Here is a 17,500-nt window from a genome sequence, read left to right as displayed (position 1 = left end):
GGTCTTCCTATTCTGGCACAACCACTACTACTACAGACACTGACCAGCCTTCACAGATCAATTACATTTCTCTTGATCTCGACCGTGGTTCGGACTCGTCACAGGCAGCACCTCTTAGTCCACTCGAGTCAATGGTGTCAGGTCCTGAATCACCGCCGAACCATGTAGCTGAGGGTTATGCCACCATAGACTTTGCCAGGACAAATGCCCTTAGCAACACAGCAAAGCAAGCAGCTATGTGGGAAGATGGGTCGAGAAAAACTAGACATAACTCCACCCTCACAAGTCCTGCAACACTTACTCGGCACAATTCATCCTTATCGGATTGACGGTGATATAAATACAGTCACATAAATTGTAACTATAGCAGCTACACATTTATGAATGATGACTGCTTCCCAAGGAACCTGCCAAACGTAAAATTCAAACCATCTTAGTGATGTGCCAAAAAAAGCTCATTGGAGCTCTCTTGTAATTGTATGTAAATACTGTGAATGAGGATTGTGCTTCATTTTACTGATAAACCTGACGAGCCCTTGGATTCAAGGGTATATAAGGTATATAATTTCCATTTCCTGGTGGTGATAAGGCAGATAATCATATTTGTGATTCCTCCCACCCTTACCCCCAAATACTTACAACAGTTAGTTGAGACTGTTTTGCTACCAAAGTGCCCCTCTGGTTACTGAGGACTCGTGAAACCCTTTGTGACCTCCCTTCAGGTTACTCCCTGCCCCCCTTTGCTGCTTAGAATTCATTTTGATTTTATTTATCATCGTTCCAAGTTAATCTTGCCTCCACTTTTTGACTGCTGATGATTTTAGAGGACTGCTGTCTCATAAGTCCTTAAAACTTTTGGCTATGGAGAACACTAGCAGCCTTTGTGATTCACTTTTCAACTTGATCATCATATCCTTTTGTATGTTCTGAACCTAGTGTAACCCCAGTGTGACTCATGTTCAGGTTGCCAAAGACACCACTGAACCCATGTTACTTGGCATTCAGGTAAATACTCTTCTGTCTTTTGAGGATGTGTATATGGTCCCTTGTGAATACCTTCAGCTCAACCATGCTCCTTTGGTATATTAGAACAGACTTATGAGTAAAAATGTGTCTTTTGTGGACACTGGGAAACAGTGTGACCTCTTGTAAACCTTTGCCTCCAGGCATTTGCCACCAACATCAATTTCTTGACTCAAATATGGGCTCAATGTAACTTTTTTAGGATATCAGTGTTGATAAACTTGTAGTTAATGGAGACAAAATATTTCACAATACAAAACTTTTATTAGAAATAGCTTGCAAATGTTTTATATTTCTTGGGTAAAGGTGCCAAATAGCCTATAGTCAACACTGTAGGTGTGATTCATGATATCAGGTAAACAATTTCTCATTAACAAAAATTACGCAGTGGAAACGGGAGGTTTTAAAATAGTTAAGGATACAAATAATGATTGAAAAATAATATTCCTAGACGAATATTGTAATATTAACTGTATTTCAAAGCAGTAATGCTTATATCAATATAGGAGCCACATGCCATTGATGTTATGCATGAATTAGCATCTTGTTGTCTGTTAATGAACTGTTAGCAGCATACTGAATACGTGAACAAAAATGGTACTGGTAAATACTGTATATTAAATCTAGATTAGTAAAGAACCATGGTATGTCATATTGTAACAATGTCATTGTAAATAGAATATTTTATCTCTTATGATTACCTAATGCTTTAAATGCAATATATGATAAATTGGTTCCTCCTCTTCGCTGCTGTTATTGAGTTTCTTTCTTATTTATTCAGATAATACAAGTCATATTTCTTTCTCCATTCCCTCTCCCTCTCCCTCCCTCTCTCTCTCTCTCTCTCTCTCTCTCTCTCTCTCTCTCTCTCTCTCTCTCTCTCTCTCTCTCTCTCTCTCTCTCTGTCTCTCTCTCTCTCTCTCTCTCTCTCTTTCTCTTTCTGTCTCTCTGTCTCTCTCTCTCTTTCTCTTTCTGTCTCTCTGTCTCTCTCCTCTTCTCTTTTCTTCTCTTTTCTTCTCTTCTCTCCTCTTCTCTCCTCTTCTCTCCCTTCCCCCCCCCCCCTCTCTCTCTCTCTCTCTCTCTCTCTCTCTCTCTCTCTCTCTCTCTCTCTCTCTCTCTCTCTCTCTCTCTCTCTCTCTCTCTCACTCACTTTCTCTATCGTCCCCCCCCTCTCTCTCTCTCTCTCTCTCTCTCTCTCTCTCTCTCTCTCTCTCTCTCTCTCTCTCTCTCTCTCTCTCTCTCTCTCTCTCTCTCTCTCTTTCTCTCACACCTTCTCTCACTTTCTCTCTCTCTCCCTCTCCCTCTCCCTCCCTCTCTCTCTCCCCCTTTCTCTCTCTCTCTCTCTCTCTCTCGCTCTCTCTCTCCCTCTCTCTTCTCTTCTCTTCTCTTCTCTTATATTATCTCCTCCCCCCCCCCTCTCTCTCTCTCTCTCTCTCTCTCTCTCTCTCTCTCTCTCTCTCTCTCTCTCTCTCTCTCTCTCTCTCTCTCTCTCTCTCTCTCACTCCCTCCCTCCCTCCCTCCCTCCCTCCCTCCCTCTCTCTCTCTCTCTCTCTCTCTCTCTCTCTCTCTCTCTCCCTCTCTCCCTCTCTCTCTCTCTCTCTCTCTCTCTCTCTCCCTCTCCCCCTCTCCCCCTCTCCCCCTCTCCCCCTCTCCCCCTCTCCCCAGCTCTCCCCTCTCCCTCTCTCCCTCTCCCTCTCCCTCTCCCTCTCCCTCTCCCTCTCCCTCTCCCTCTCTCCCCCTCTCCCCCTCTCCCTCTCTCTCTCTCTCTCCCTCTCCTTCTCCCTCTCTCTCTGTATATCTCTCTCCATACTCTTTCTTCTCTCTCTTTTTTATTCCTTCGCTTCTCTTCTCTTCTCGTTCTCTCATTCGATCATTTTATTCATGTTAGTTAAATGGATACATGAAAAGTACAATATAAGACATCATAAGATATTCATTTATTTTCCTCACCTGGAGAAAAAAAAATGTATTATCGTTTATTGATATAATCATCATCACTTGTTGTTGCTTAGTTTTTATTGTCCTTTATTTCATTTTTAAAGAAATCTATGAAGATTGTTAGAAAGTGTTTATTTATGAATAAATAAAAGACATTTTAGATCCCTTGGTCACTTGTTTGGTTAATATTTTACTATGTCAAGAGGTCAAGAAAGGCAAATGTATTCACATTTTATACAATCGTATGTCAATAAACTCAAACATATGTTGTCAGGGGCACAAATACAAAAAAAAAGGTTATGCTGATAGGGTATAGGGTACCACTTCACAAGAAACTACATTATTAGACTATTTTTTAGTATTAGTATCATGTTAATTAAGGTAAAAAGAAAGATGTGTCAAGAACCAACATATTGATTTTTTTTAATCATTCACAGGTGCTCCTTTTACACAGATGGGAAAAAGATATGTTTTAGATGAGTGAGTGGGTTTATGATATTCATACTAAAAAATAAAACAAAAATAAAAAAGAACGTATATCTTGTCGAAGCTGCAAGACTTTATGAGAAGTAATACAAATTGTATTTTTTTTAATGGAACACTTAGGATAGATTTGCACACTTTGTGTAAAGTGCTTTAATGTTCCATACTTTCATGTCACACTGATGGCGTGTAGATCTCAGTATGAAGCGGCGTCGCCCTTGTCCGCTCGACTCGGGCAACGCAGAGGCAGCTGGCAGGAGCGCTGTAGTCCTACCTTGGAGCATTTGTAATATATACCCAAAGACTAACCGAAGATAAAGAACACTTGCATTGTTTATTTGAAAAAGATTTTGACTAGATTATAAAATGTTATTTACTATATTGTTTTATTTGGTCCCTTTTTTGAAAAATCCTGAAGATATGTGGAGGATATGGAGCGATTTGCACACTCCATACAGATGTTTACGTTTTTTCAATGAAATGGGTACACAAAATGGATCTAGCATCAACCACCAAGGTCTGTCTCCCATTATTCTTCGTTGCTTGAATGTTAAAATTTATGATTACTGTTTGTGATTAAGATATTTAATCTAATGATGATAATCAAAGTTTCTGTAAGATATGTTCTCGAAACACATTCCAGAAAAATGTAATTGAACTTTTATTTGTATGTAATGCAGTTATAAGAATATTTCGACTAGCCATGTATACAAATATACTGCGAGCGTCCTTGTGCGTGTGCGCGTGTGTGTATTCACATATGTGTGTGTGTGTGTGTGTGTGTGTGTGTGTGTGTGTGTGTGTGTGTGTGTGTGTGTGTGTGTGTGTGTGTGTGTGTGTGTGTGTGTGTGTGTGTGTACACACGCTGGGATTCGACTAGAGAGAGAGAGAGAGAGGAATATATAGATAAACCTACATTCTCATTCTCACGCTATGGCTTCTGTTCGTTATTCTCTCCTCACCCGCTGTGCCTTTCCCTCTCTACCCTCCTCCCTCCCTCCCTCCCCTTGTAATATAGTGGTAGAGCACGTATCCCACTGCGATGCCACCAGTGTAATAACAGGTGGGTGCTTTGTGTCTCCCCTCTTGTATGGTGCTGGTGTTATTCTTGAAGTGAAAGTTGTCGCAACTTCAAAACTTTATTTGCACGGGAGTGTAGTAGGTGGGATACAAAAGACAGGCATGTTTGTGTGAGTGTATGTGTGTATATTTATGTGTGGGGGAGAAGGGAGGGGAGGGTTGTGCGTGTGTATGTGTGCATTTGTGGGGAGATGGTTGCGTGGGCGGTTTCATGTGGGTTTGTGAACCGATACATATGTAGGCATATGTGTGCATTGACATCGGGGATTAAAGATGCTTATGCTTTTGTGTTTATGTTTAACCACTGTGGCATAGCTTTACTTAGAAATAGCAAAGATAAGTTTATTTCATATCCTTTCCTTTACGTCATTTGTAGACAGGACATATAACGGGAATTATGACAGCTGGTGTGGTTTAACGGAATTCTCTCAAACGGATTATTTTTTATTTATTTTGTCAATTCACGACCGATCATGCAGCTTCTTGGAAATAAAAGGCAAGCGAACTAAGAACGATAATTCATTGATCGTGTCTGTCACTTTAAGGACCACAACAAACCGGATGTGGTTTTCATTTCCATGCCGGAATGAATGTAAACTAGAGATCTTAGGCTCTGTAGCGTATCCAAAGAGGAAAAAAACGTGTCAATATAAAGGGTATATTAAAGCAATACTTTTTCTCATTTATAAAGACCGTTACTAAGAATACACTTTCAATATATATTCACTAGAGAAGGCAGACACAGAGCAGTATTTATTGCCCCGTCTAGAGAAACTGTAGGTTTCTGCCCACGCTTTAACGAGTGTTACTTCCATGCTTCCGTTTCCTTGCTTCGACACTTACGCAACTATAAGCAGAGACCGATGAGATACAAACCACAAAAATACTTAAGGAAGAATTTACTATCCTTTGTCGGGCGACAGGCATTTCCTACGATCATTACCCTGGAAGCAGAATGCAGGATATCATACCATTCCATAATGTTGAATATTCAGTCACTAGAAGTCACTCCCATCCAATAGGGCAGGGGTTCCCAAACTTTTTGTTCCTCAGTACCCCTTAGGCTTTTTATAGGTTTCCATGTACCCCTAACACTAAAAATTAAACTTAATAGTAAAAAAGGACATTTTAATATTTTAATTATTTAAGTCTGCATGTTTAGATTACATAGGCATCTTAAATGATGAAAACAGAAATAAAGCAATTACTAAGGTAACTGATATTTTGATCCAGCACATACAATACATACCTTTTTATTATTATTATCCAAAACATTAATGAACAAAACTCAGGTATTCTTATTTTAATGCATCGCACTAACTCAACATAAATGGATCACTACCAATTCAACACACATTCAGTCCTGCAGATAAGGCAGAAACAGGGAAAAAATGTTAATGCACTCTAGTATGGAGACAGAATTATTGATAACAATTGTAACCACAAAGAAAATGAGAAAAGTGCAATCTGAGTGCAGATTACAACACCATGTATTGTGCAAGTAATTGTTTCCTTCAGACCAAATGTACCCCCTGAAACGTGCAAATGTACCCCTGGGGGTACATGTACCCCAGTTTGGGAACCCCTGCAATAGGGAATGATTAACACAAACACGTCAACTTAAAATCTCCAAAGACCCAAAGGGACCTCCAACTATAAAAGGTGCAGATTGTTTCGAATTGCTTTACTGTGTAAAATAACTTGTGCAACCGTTTTATTATTTTTTTTTTATATAAGTAATAGAAGTGCGTATATGTTATTATAATTAATTATTTGATTATTAAGCGACGGTGCACTCAAGAGGTTGTTGATAGGCTAAATGCATTACGTCAAAATAAAATTAATTTACTTAGCATCAAAACTCTTAGTTAGCACATATTGATATATTCCCAACCTGTAACTCTGTCATTAGTCATGGCCAACATGGTGGTGGTTAGTGTGTGACTGTGTAAAGGGTGTTTGTCAGAGGAGAATCGAAATAACTGGTTAGAAAGGAAACAGTTACTAGATCTGTTACACATTGGTACCTGATGTGATATAGATGCATATAAGAGACCTCATCTTAAGCATAACATCACGCACACACTCATATATTTATATATATACATATACATGTATATATATATATATATATATATATATATATATATCTGTGTGTGCGTGTGCATGTGCGTGCGTGTGTGCGTGCGTGCGAGCGAGTAAATGTGTGTGTTGCTATTTGTATGTCCGTCTGTCTATCTCTATGTATATATGTATGCATATATGTATGTATATATATATGCAGACACACACACACACACACACACACACACACACACACACACACGCACACGCACACGCACACGCACACGCACACACACACGCACACGCACACGCACACGCACACGCACACACATACACACATATATATATACATACACACACACTTCGAGCCGCCGCGAAGGATCCTCTTCTGGTCTCTCCTCTTTTCCTCTGGACGGATTTATTTCTTCTTGTTTGTTTAGTAACGTTGGAAGCCTCGGGTCATAGCGTACAGCTCCTCCCACGCTTCACACTAATGGATGCACATATATTACCTGACATTAATGGCAGTGAATACAACTTGAAAACAAGTGCGTTTGTGATATCCCTGAGTATACAGATACATACAAGAAGCAATTTACATGAATGACAAATGCTAAACATTTCGTGAAACTTGTTTGAAAAAAAAAACAAAAAACGTTCAAATGTAACACAAGAAGTTAAATTGGTTGTTTTTTTTTATAGAAAAAAGCAAGAAGAAAGGTTTTGTAAACACCAAACAAGATTTAAGTAAATTAAGTGAAGGGGCACGAAGCATGTGGGAGCTAGCGTTTGCACGTGTAAGGCAGGTGTACAACTCGCTGTGTTTAGGTTCGCATGTACGGGAGAGGAGTTGTGATAATCATAAATAACTTTAGCCTTTAGCACTGGTTTATTATGTGTTTGTGTACGCATGTTCGTCATCTTCGCCGTACGGAGGCGGTTGTAAAGATGGCCAAACAGGCTGTTGTCTTGGCGCTCAGATGGAAAGCGCTTAGGACACTGGGTAAATTTGTCAGTATTAAGCTCGAGATCGTCCTCATGCTAACTCTTTTTAACCATTTTGAAAATTTTCCTCTTAAATCCTTATGCACATTCTACTTGCGCCTTCACACGAAAATACACTTACATGCATACCGAAATGCACATACACAAGGCGTACATGTATATGTATATGATCATAACATATTTACGGATATAACATGCTCATTCAATATTTCGGCCTCTCAATCGTTGAAACGTCGTAGATCCATTAACTAGATAATTACTTGAATCTTGCTCTCACTTAATCATAAATGCAGCCTCTGTTACCTTTACTTTCTCGCTATGCCTTCTCTAGATTTCGCCCCCCATCTCTCTCTATCTCTCTCTCTCTCATATATATATATATATATATATATATATATATATATGAAAGCTATGGGAAGTCTACACTAAGTATTTAACATTATTATTGATAAACTAACATGAATGGAATATTAGAAATCTCCGATAAATCTTTAATATGCTGTTGGAAGCATTTCGTTATTCTGGCAAGACAGTCCATAACGCAACCTCGTTAAAATGCCTAGACGTCAAGAATTATAATGATGTTTCCGTTGATATGTTCTTTTTATTTTATAAAGTTTTAAGAATACAAAAGGCATTATGATAAGGGAATACCACACGCATATTACACTACACAGGGCTGTTGTGTGTGTCTCCACGAATCCACGTGATGTAGCTGGTTTACTGGTTATAAGGATAGTCCTCTGCTTTGATGTCTCTATCTTTATTTCTGTATTTATTGCCAAACACATTCACCATAAAAGATGTGCATAGTTATATATATGTGTATATGTGTATGTGTGTATGTGTGTGTGTGTGTGTGTGTGTGTGTGTGTGTGTGTGTGTGTGTGTGTGAATGCATGCAGGTGAATGTGTATGTATACATACATACATATATATATAAATATATATACTCGTCAACATATTGAGGCAGGCTGTGGGTCCTGTTGGAAGACTGCATAATTTTCGGTAAATCAAACCTAGATACGGCAGTGGGTGAGTCTATTGTAAATATGGTGGTGAGTTGAGAACCACCAACAATGATTATGTGCACACACACAAACACACACATAATAAATAGACATATAATAAAGAAGCTTAATTAGTTTTTTACAAAGCTGTCACCATGGGTGAGACTTGGGTCCACCTCTTTCAACCAGAGACCAAACAACAGTCAATACAATGGAAACATGCTGGGTCTCAGGCTCCAAAGAAGGCGATATTAACTGAGAAGCAGTTTTGATGGTGGAGGGACAGATCTTTACTGATATTGCTGGTCCTTTCTCTAGCAAAAATATTGTTCATTATAATATGAAGAATATAAGATTAAGAAGGAAATTATGGGAAAACGTCATGGAAAACTGACTTAAAAGATTCCACCACACAATGCTCCAATTGTGCTGCCAGTCTATGAATGAGGCTTTGTGTGTGTGTGTGTGTGTGTGTGTGTGTGTGTGTGTGTGTGTGTGTGTGTGTGTGTGTGTGTGTGTGTGTGTGTGTGTGTGTGTTTGTGTGTGAACATATATACATATACATATACATATATACATTTATATATATATGTATATATATGTATATATATGTATATATATACACATATATACATATATATACATTATATATATATAGAGACAGATAGACAGATAGATATATACATACATAATATATATATATATATATAGTTATTTTTATCATGATTTTAATGATAATCATCATCATCATCATCATCATCATCACATCACCATCACCATCACCATCATTATCATCATCACTACGATAAAAAATATTGATAATAGATGATAATGATAATGATGATGATAATAAGTATAACATTAAGAATAACAACAATTAAAACAACAACAATAACAATAACAATAACAATAATAATAATAATAATAATAATAATAACAATAATAATGATGGTAATAATAACAAGAAAAATAAAAATCCTCATCATCATATTCATAGCAATCAAAACAATAACAAATATCAGAATAATAACAATAACAATAATAATAAAATACTTATGATGATGATAAAGATACTGATAATAAAAATAATAAAAAAGACAATGGTAATGGTCAGGATGATAATGATAATAATAATAATAGTAGTAATAATGATAATAATAATATGAACAACAATCCTAACTGATGTTACTGGTACTAGCAATAATACTGTCAAATATAATAACAAAAATATCAATGACTAATAATAATAATAATAATAATAATAATAATAATAATGATAATAGGAGATATGCTATAACTATCAATAATAGAATTATTTTTTACTATATCATTATCATCATTATGATAACTATAAAAATAACCATAATAAAAAATAATATTATTCTTATTTTTTCTAAGACATTTATATCACAGTAGAAAAGTTTGGGAGTTTAAAATTCTAAAGCATATATATATTTTTTTTTAATGGTATTTATACAAAATCTTGATTACATAAATATAGAAATTTTATAATTCTTACAGAAAATTAAACATTACATAATTCCACACAATAACATACTCATATCATCTTGACAGGAAGATTGTCATACATATGTTGCATCCTTTAATGTAATAAGCTATAATGTACTAATAACAGCATATTAGAATAACACTGATATACAGCAGATTAATGAAATCACCATTAAATTTCAACACTAAATGGTCAAAGAAAATTGGACTACATCAAAAGAGAACAAACTTACGTTAAAATTCTTCCGCCAAGAAGGTCAAACACTGATCTAGGTGCTCCTGAATCTGCTCTTCCCGAACTCTCTCCATGCAAGAAGGGCAGGACACAATCCCAGGACCAGGTTTGTCTTCAAAGTCTTTACTTTCATGGAATTTCTTGTTTCTGTCATCAAAGCTCTCATCATCTTCATCATCTGAGTCAATGCAGTACTGGAGGTGCAATTTCATCTCAGCGGCTAAGACGACTGACCCACAATTGTGACAAGTCTTAGTGTCAGAAAGAGCTTCCCAAACATCTTGATTTTGATCTATAGATGCTTCAGCTTTACTTCCCATACTTTTCTCATCATTAAACTCAGAGTCAAAATTTATGTCTTCACCAAAGCACTGATTTAAATGCTGTTCATACATAGCATCAGGTATTCTTTCACTACATATAGGACATACGGATAAGCTTGGGATATTATGTGATCTCTGTGTATTATCAGGGCTGTGTGCCACTGATTTTCTTGCACTACTGCCTGGCTCTGAGTCATCAGTACTAAACAAGTTCTTTGCTTGTCGGAACTTCCTTATGTATTTATCAACTTTTATTTTTGTTGGTGATTTTGCCTGATAATTATAATTCATACGACCTTCTACAAGTTTACAATTTGCACCTAAAATCATATCTGGTGTTTCATCCATGGACAAGAGTTTAGTTTGTCTTGTATTTGAATATTTTTCTCTAATCCTTTGCAACACAGATTCTTCATCAAAAGCCTTTGTTTTAGCACTAGAAGAACCTGGATTTAATTTGTGCTTATCCATATTTCCTTTACTATTTATCATTCTACCTTGATTGAAACTAGCCACTTTTTTGCTACCAAATGACCCTTCTGACTGATACTGAGGCACTTTCTCTTTATTTGGCTTGTTACCCAATTTCTGAGAGTTTGGCATGGGTTTGGCACCTGGACCTTCAATCTTGTGGAATGTTCCACCACACTCTTGAGCATGACGTTGCCACCACCTATCTGTGGGTCCTGGAGGACGTTCAATGGCTCTCCTCAAGACTCCATAAAAAGGACGTCTTGAAACACAAGGGCCATCACAGCGATAGACATGGATGCGGAACTTGTTGACTTCACGGTGAAAGTTATGGTATATCTGTTGAGGGAGAGAAAAGATCATTATGCATCAATTCACAGATCATCCATTTCCTTAAACTCCCACTATTCACTAAATATAATCAGGAAAATGATATGAAGGATACTTACAGTTATTTTTGAGCCATGAAGAGAATTGATCCTTTTCATATGTTTTCTGAACTCTGGTCCATGACTGTCTCTGTAGTTAAGGCCTTGTGTGACATGAAGATAAGCATGGATCATTTCATGCTGCAAAATTATATCCAAGGTCAGTTATTATAGTTAGGAAATAAACTACACTTCAATATGATTATTAAAAAACAGAACATTCACATGCTGCATAACAATAAAAAAAAGATCTACCCCAATACATGAATCTATATCTATACAGGGATACTTTCCCATATATAAGAACAGTATTAAGTAGGTCAAGCGATTTCAGATAGGTTGGGAAATCTGAGATGAGCAGAGTGCTGAAACCTCAGGAAGAAGTCTGTCAAATTGCTATCAATGTAATATCTATTAAAGTGGGGATCTCACATACTTAAGCCTTTTCAATTGTGTGACCATCTTGGCCTCAGCAAGCTGTCAGCTTTATGGATACCTTAAGCTCTGTGCAGAGATCAGCTGGCTCAATATATGTACATATATATGTACACACACACACACACACACACACACATATATATATATATATATATATATATATATATATATATATAGAGAGAGAGAGAGAGAGAGAGAGAGAGAGAGAGAGAGAGAGAGAGAGAGAGAGAGAGAGAGAGAGAGAGAGAGAGAGAGAGAAAGAGAGAGAAAGAGAGAGAAAGAGAGAGAAAGAGAGAGAAAGAGAGAGAGAGAGAGAGAGAGAGAGAGAGAGAGAGAGAGAGAGAGAGAGAGAGAGAGAGAGAGAGAGAGAGAGAGAGAGATTATATATAAAGATTATATATATATATATATATATATATATATATATATATATACATATCATATATATAAATTTTATATATATATATATAAATATAAATACATATTATATATATATATATATATATATATATATATATATATATATATATATATTTTTTTTTTTTTATATATATATATATAAATTATATATATATATATAAATTATATATATATATATATATATATATATATACATATATATATATATATATATATATATATATATATATATATATATATAAATATATATACACACACACACACACACATATATATATATATATATATATATATATATATATATATATATATATATATATATTTATATAAATACATACATACACACTCATATACATATGTAAACATACAGTCAGTTCCATTACTTTTGGAACAAAAATCAGCATGCCATTACTTTTGACGAATTATCAGGTATCACCTCTAGACGTTTTATGATTAAACTCGCTACATGTTTTTTCTAGGTGATCCACATTCCTCTTTGGTTTGGGGACAGACAATGCCTAGAGGACTAGAGTTGTTGAAGGAGAAAATCATAGCTATCCCCGAATGCTTTAGGGAAAATTAATGAGGAAATTTCAACTCTGACCAGAGTTGCACTTGGAACAGTCTAGCACCAGCTTGTGAAGATCATAGATGCTGGAGCTTAGAATCTGCCACATCACAAATCTCACTCTGGGAGACCCTGCTATAACACCTAACAGGACCTTCAAACTCATTTTGCATCAAGCAGAGGCTGAGCCGCATGTGACTGTGAAAGAAATAAAGGAAAAGAATACATTGTTGCTGAGGGAGGTGAGCGATTGTACAATCCAATGCTGATTCAAGGATGACTTCTTATGAAAACCGCCAGCAGCGAAGAAAATCATTGTTCACCAAGAAACAAAGACAGAAAAGAATTATATTTTGTAAGAAATATTTGAATGGGACCTGAAGAGATTGGAGCATGCACTGTAGACTGACAAGGCAACCTTTACAGTGACTGGAAACAGAGGAAGGAAGGTGAGGATGAGGCCAGCCACAAATCCATTCTTGCCAAAGTACTTGTAAGCCACAGTCAAAACACCCTGATTCAGTGATGGCATGGGTGGCCTTCAGGAACCTTAGAACAGGGAAATTTGTTGTCCTGTCGAGGAACAAGGACTGGCTCGAATGGGATGGTGTTGGCTACATCAAAGACTGGCTGGGGAATTCCCCACATCATAACTCCATTGAGAATATCTGGGGGAGGGACACCTCAACGGTGCTTAAGCTCATGGAGGATCTCCACAATATATGGGGCAACCTTGAGCCCAGTTACTTTCAGCAGCTGGTGGAATCTGTCCCAAAATGAATGGCAAGTTGTGTGAAGTGTAAGGGACTTGCCACTTTGTACTAAGACCAGTGACTACTCCCTCCATATTACTTTTTATGTTACATGAATGCACATCACGAGGTAGCACCTATTGTGATGGCGCTGACTGTATACAGAGATAGAGAGACAGACACACACACACGCACGCACGCACGCACGCACGCACGCACGCACGCACGCACGCACGCACACACACTACTACTACTACTACTACTACTACTACTACTACTACTACTACTACTACTACTACTACTACTACTACTACTACTACTACTACTACTAATTACAGCATCTAATATTGAATAACAATATCTGTACATAAAAAGTGAACATTCTCTAAAAACCTGTACTTACTAAGAGTGTGTTCACTGTATCAGAGTGTGGCCTTTGAGTAAGTAGAGGCTGACTGAGACGAATTGTACATGAGGAAAAGGAGCGGCCTCGCACTTTATAAGCTGTTTTGCCAGCACATCTGCAAATGAGGAAAACTGAGTATTCGGATATTTATCTTTTTCTTTTTCTTTTTCATCTTTTGATCACTGTGTTAAATTGAGAGTGTTTCAGATCACATCAAATACATTTTTTATACATAAATTCCTCACTCAAATTCTGAACAAAATTATGTGCTGGAAAAACAAAAAATAAAACCAATAGAAAAAAAATGTGCTTGGACCATACCCAAAAATAACTCAATGCAAAAGGACAAGGGCAGTGTTAAAACAAGATGGATCCAAAAACACACTTGGTGAATTTAAGCATATTCAGTTCATGGAATATTATCTATTGTATTCTACTGATCTTTCATTTTCATTACTCAATTAGCTAATGTGTATTAAATCTTCTACATATTTTTTTTTCAAGAGAAAAGGAAAAGAGATGAAGAGAGAATAAACAAGAGGATGATTAAATTATTATTTTTTTTTTTTTTTTAATGGACAAATTAATCCATTACAGGTGATGTGACTATCAAGTTATGAAAAATATGCTGTCAAGAAAAATTTGGCTGGAGGTCAAAGTAACATTAATCTCACCACGAGTGCACAAAGAGGAAGATCAGACTCAGCAGGCATTTAGGAAAGGGCTTTTGCATTATTTCCAAGTAAACAAGTGTGAAATGTACCAGCTAGAAGAGTGCTGGCTCCAAAGAGGACACCAGAGCAGGGTTCTTCAAACTTTTTTCATCACGATCCAGTTTGACTTTGTACGCTACCTTCCCAATCCAATATGTCCATTCTATTGTATCTTTCTCTCAACCCAATATCAGTTCAAAAATCAATCTATCTATCTATCTATCTATTTATATATATATATAAAACTATTATCATTATTAACATTATTAAGTTGCAAACCACTGAACATGAGCTTGTATCCCATTACTGAGTCATGACCTGTACTTTGAAGAACTGCACAAGAATCTGTTACAAAAAAACTACATAATATGAAAATATAAAAAAAAAAAAAAAAAAATAAGTCAAATTACACAATGTTACTTACTGTTATTGTTATTGCATAGAATTGTAAACTACCAATAGAGATAATATGGAGTCTGTACAAAGAAGTGTCTGTGCCATTTTGATACAGCATATCAAACAACAAATATAAACCTTGAAAAATGAAAAAAAACAAAGAAATGGTGAGGTAGAAAAAGAGATCATAAAAGGAGAGGCAGGGAGTCTTGACACCACACAAGAGTATTCCTGTGGGCTGGGCCTACAAGCCACACCACCCGGGAGACTTGCCACTCAAGTAGGCCTAATACCCAGATTTTGGGTCAATTGTGGGTAGTGAGGCCCCTAGATCCAATAGTAAGAAAGAAAGAAAGAAAGGGAAAAAGAAAGTAGGCAAGCCAGCTAAAAAGTGAAGTGGAGAAGTTGTCCAAAAAGACATGACATGAAGATAAAGGCAGCCACACAAAGATGAAGATGATTACCAATTTTATCTTATTTATTTATTTATTCATGTTTCTTTTAAAGAAAAACTAGACCAAGAAAACTATATAGATGACAGACTCACAGGGTCATCCTTGGGCTCCATGTGACCCTCACTTTGTCCAGTTTTCCCCAAAAGTATTTCTTGTTGAACTCGTTAAACAGCGATAAAACCTTGGGGTCAGTCATCTTGAATGTGTTCTGTACTTTTATTATATAATCTGAAAAAAAATATATATATATATATATTAGTCATCTATAAATTTGAAGTTTTGATACACAATCATAAGTCTGAATAAACAAGCAATGTGCACACGCATCGTAACAAACTAAATTGTAGATGAAAAGTATTTTTGTGTTATAGAAAGCTGAAAGTAATGTTACTCTCATTCCTTACTTCCTCTTAGGTTTATATACCCTTTTAGAGATTTGGCTTCATTTCACTATATTGCAAGAAGGTATGTGGGGATTTGCCATTAATAGGACACATATTCCATGCGGAGAAAAGAAGTTGGCGACAAATATCTTTTAACATGATGTGACTGCAAAAGCCATCCATGGGTAGCTAAGATCATAAAAAGTTATGATTTTTTTTCACAATATCATGAGAAACCATAATGAATAGATAAATAAATTAATAAATATATTCACATCTTCTATGGCATTTGACAAACTAAAAGGTCTGTTTCCTTAAGTTTTCATGACAGAACTGAGACAACAATGTAGATACTTTAAAAAAATAAAATATACATATGGGGGCCAACATTGATATCATAATCTATGAACATTATATATTCAAACAACTTACTAAACCTTTTTTATTGAAAAACAGCACAAAAAAAATAAAAAATGACAGAATTCTATACTATATAACATAACTAAGAGGCTATCTTAACAAATGATCAAGTCAATTAAGTAGATTCTGAAACAAGTGCTTGTTTTCCACCTGACTGCAGACATAAACAAGGTGTGTGTGTTCCAAGGTTGATGAATCATGTTTTATAGAAAATTTCCTCAGACAAAAAGTCATTACAGGTCAACACCATGTAACAGGTAGTAATAAGTCACCAGTGTCACAAGAAGATTAACAAATAGAAGAATAAGAAAACGCAAATACGGAAAAGGCCTTTTCGCTATATAGCTTCTTCAGGACATGATGGACCTGCCCTGAAAAGCAATATAGCAAAATAGCCTTCGGGGTGTTTGTTTTTTTCTTCTTCTTCTCTTCATTGTTCTACTTGTAATTTGAGTCTAACACAAGAAATAGTGTGCATTTCTGGTTTCCCAATTCTGCCACTGAACAAGAAGCTGAAACACAGCAAGGGAAACCTGCACCTGAAGTTGACTTGGGGACGATTCAGGAAGACTTATTATAGCTTTAAGAAGTACAATTATACACATGTCAAGACCTGTCTGACTGATGATTCATTTATATTTTACTGGTTAGATTTATGCTCATATTTTTCTTATGCTCAGGCAAATGATTATGTAATTCTATATATTATATGTACTGTTTATGTTGTGTCATATAACCGTAGGAAAATAAAATTACTCACAACACATTCTCATGATACCCAATTCTAAGATTTTTGATCAAGAAAAGTGTTACGCAATATCTTGCAGTTATGCTGTTGGCTCTCTTGAAACTTGATATAATGCCTTTAGCATATGGTACAACTAAGCATTTGATACCCAGCGTATCCAACTATTAATGTTTTCCATCCAATAAGGTTTGTCAGGCTAAGTGATGTCACACCAAATCTGTCTATACTAACT

At 36.1% G+C, this 17,500-nt stretch overlaps 2 protein-coding genes across 6 annotated transcripts in view; one reads left to right on the top strand and one right to left on the bottom strand.

Moving 5' to 3' along the window:
* LOC125025013 (fibroblast growth factor receptor substrate 3-like) overlaps nt 1-1,895 on the top strand; it is a 21,213-nt gene extending 19,318 nt beyond the window's left edge. The window contains exon 2 of the mRNA XM_047612850.1: nt 1-1,895. This exon is cut by the window's left edge and continues 988 nt beyond it. Coding sequence (XP_047468806.1) covers nt 1-329 — 329 coding nt within the window. The 3' untranslated portion in view covers nt 330-1,895.
* Nucleotides 1,896-10,015: 8,120 nt separating this feature from the next.
* The window catches only part of LOC125025141 (DNA-dependent metalloprotease dvc-1-like), an 8,717-nt gene continuing 1,232 nt past the window's right edge, over nt 10,016-17,500 (bottom strand). For 3 of the 5 annotated variants that reach the window (XM_047613097.1, XM_047613095.1, XM_047613096.1), the window contains 4 exons: nt 15,810-15,945; nt 14,151-14,268; nt 11,591-11,710; nt 10,016-11,480 (listed from right to left, as the gene is read on the bottom strand). In XM_047613097.1, coding sequence (XP_047469053.1) covers nt 10,347-11,480; nt 11,591-11,710; nt 14,151-14,268; nt 15,810-15,913 — 1,476 coding nt within the window. In that variant the 5' untranslated portion in view covers nt 15,914-15,945 and the 3' untranslated portion in view covers nt 10,016-10,346. The remainder of the gene's footprint in view (nt 11,481-11,590; nt 11,711-14,150; nt 14,269-15,809; nt 15,946-17,500) is intronic. The other 2 variants (XM_047613100.1, XM_047613098.1) reach the window with 1 other exon arrangement.

The sequence above is a fragment of the Penaeus chinensis genome, chromosome 4 (genome assembly GCF_019202785.1).
Source record: "Penaeus chinensis breed Huanghai No. 1 chromosome 4, ASM1920278v2, whole genome shotgun sequence".
Taxonomy (NCBI): domain Eukaryota; kingdom Metazoa; phylum Arthropoda; class Malacostraca; order Decapoda; family Penaeidae; genus Penaeus; species Penaeus chinensis.
This window is presented reverse-complemented; position numbering and strand designations above follow the sequence as displayed.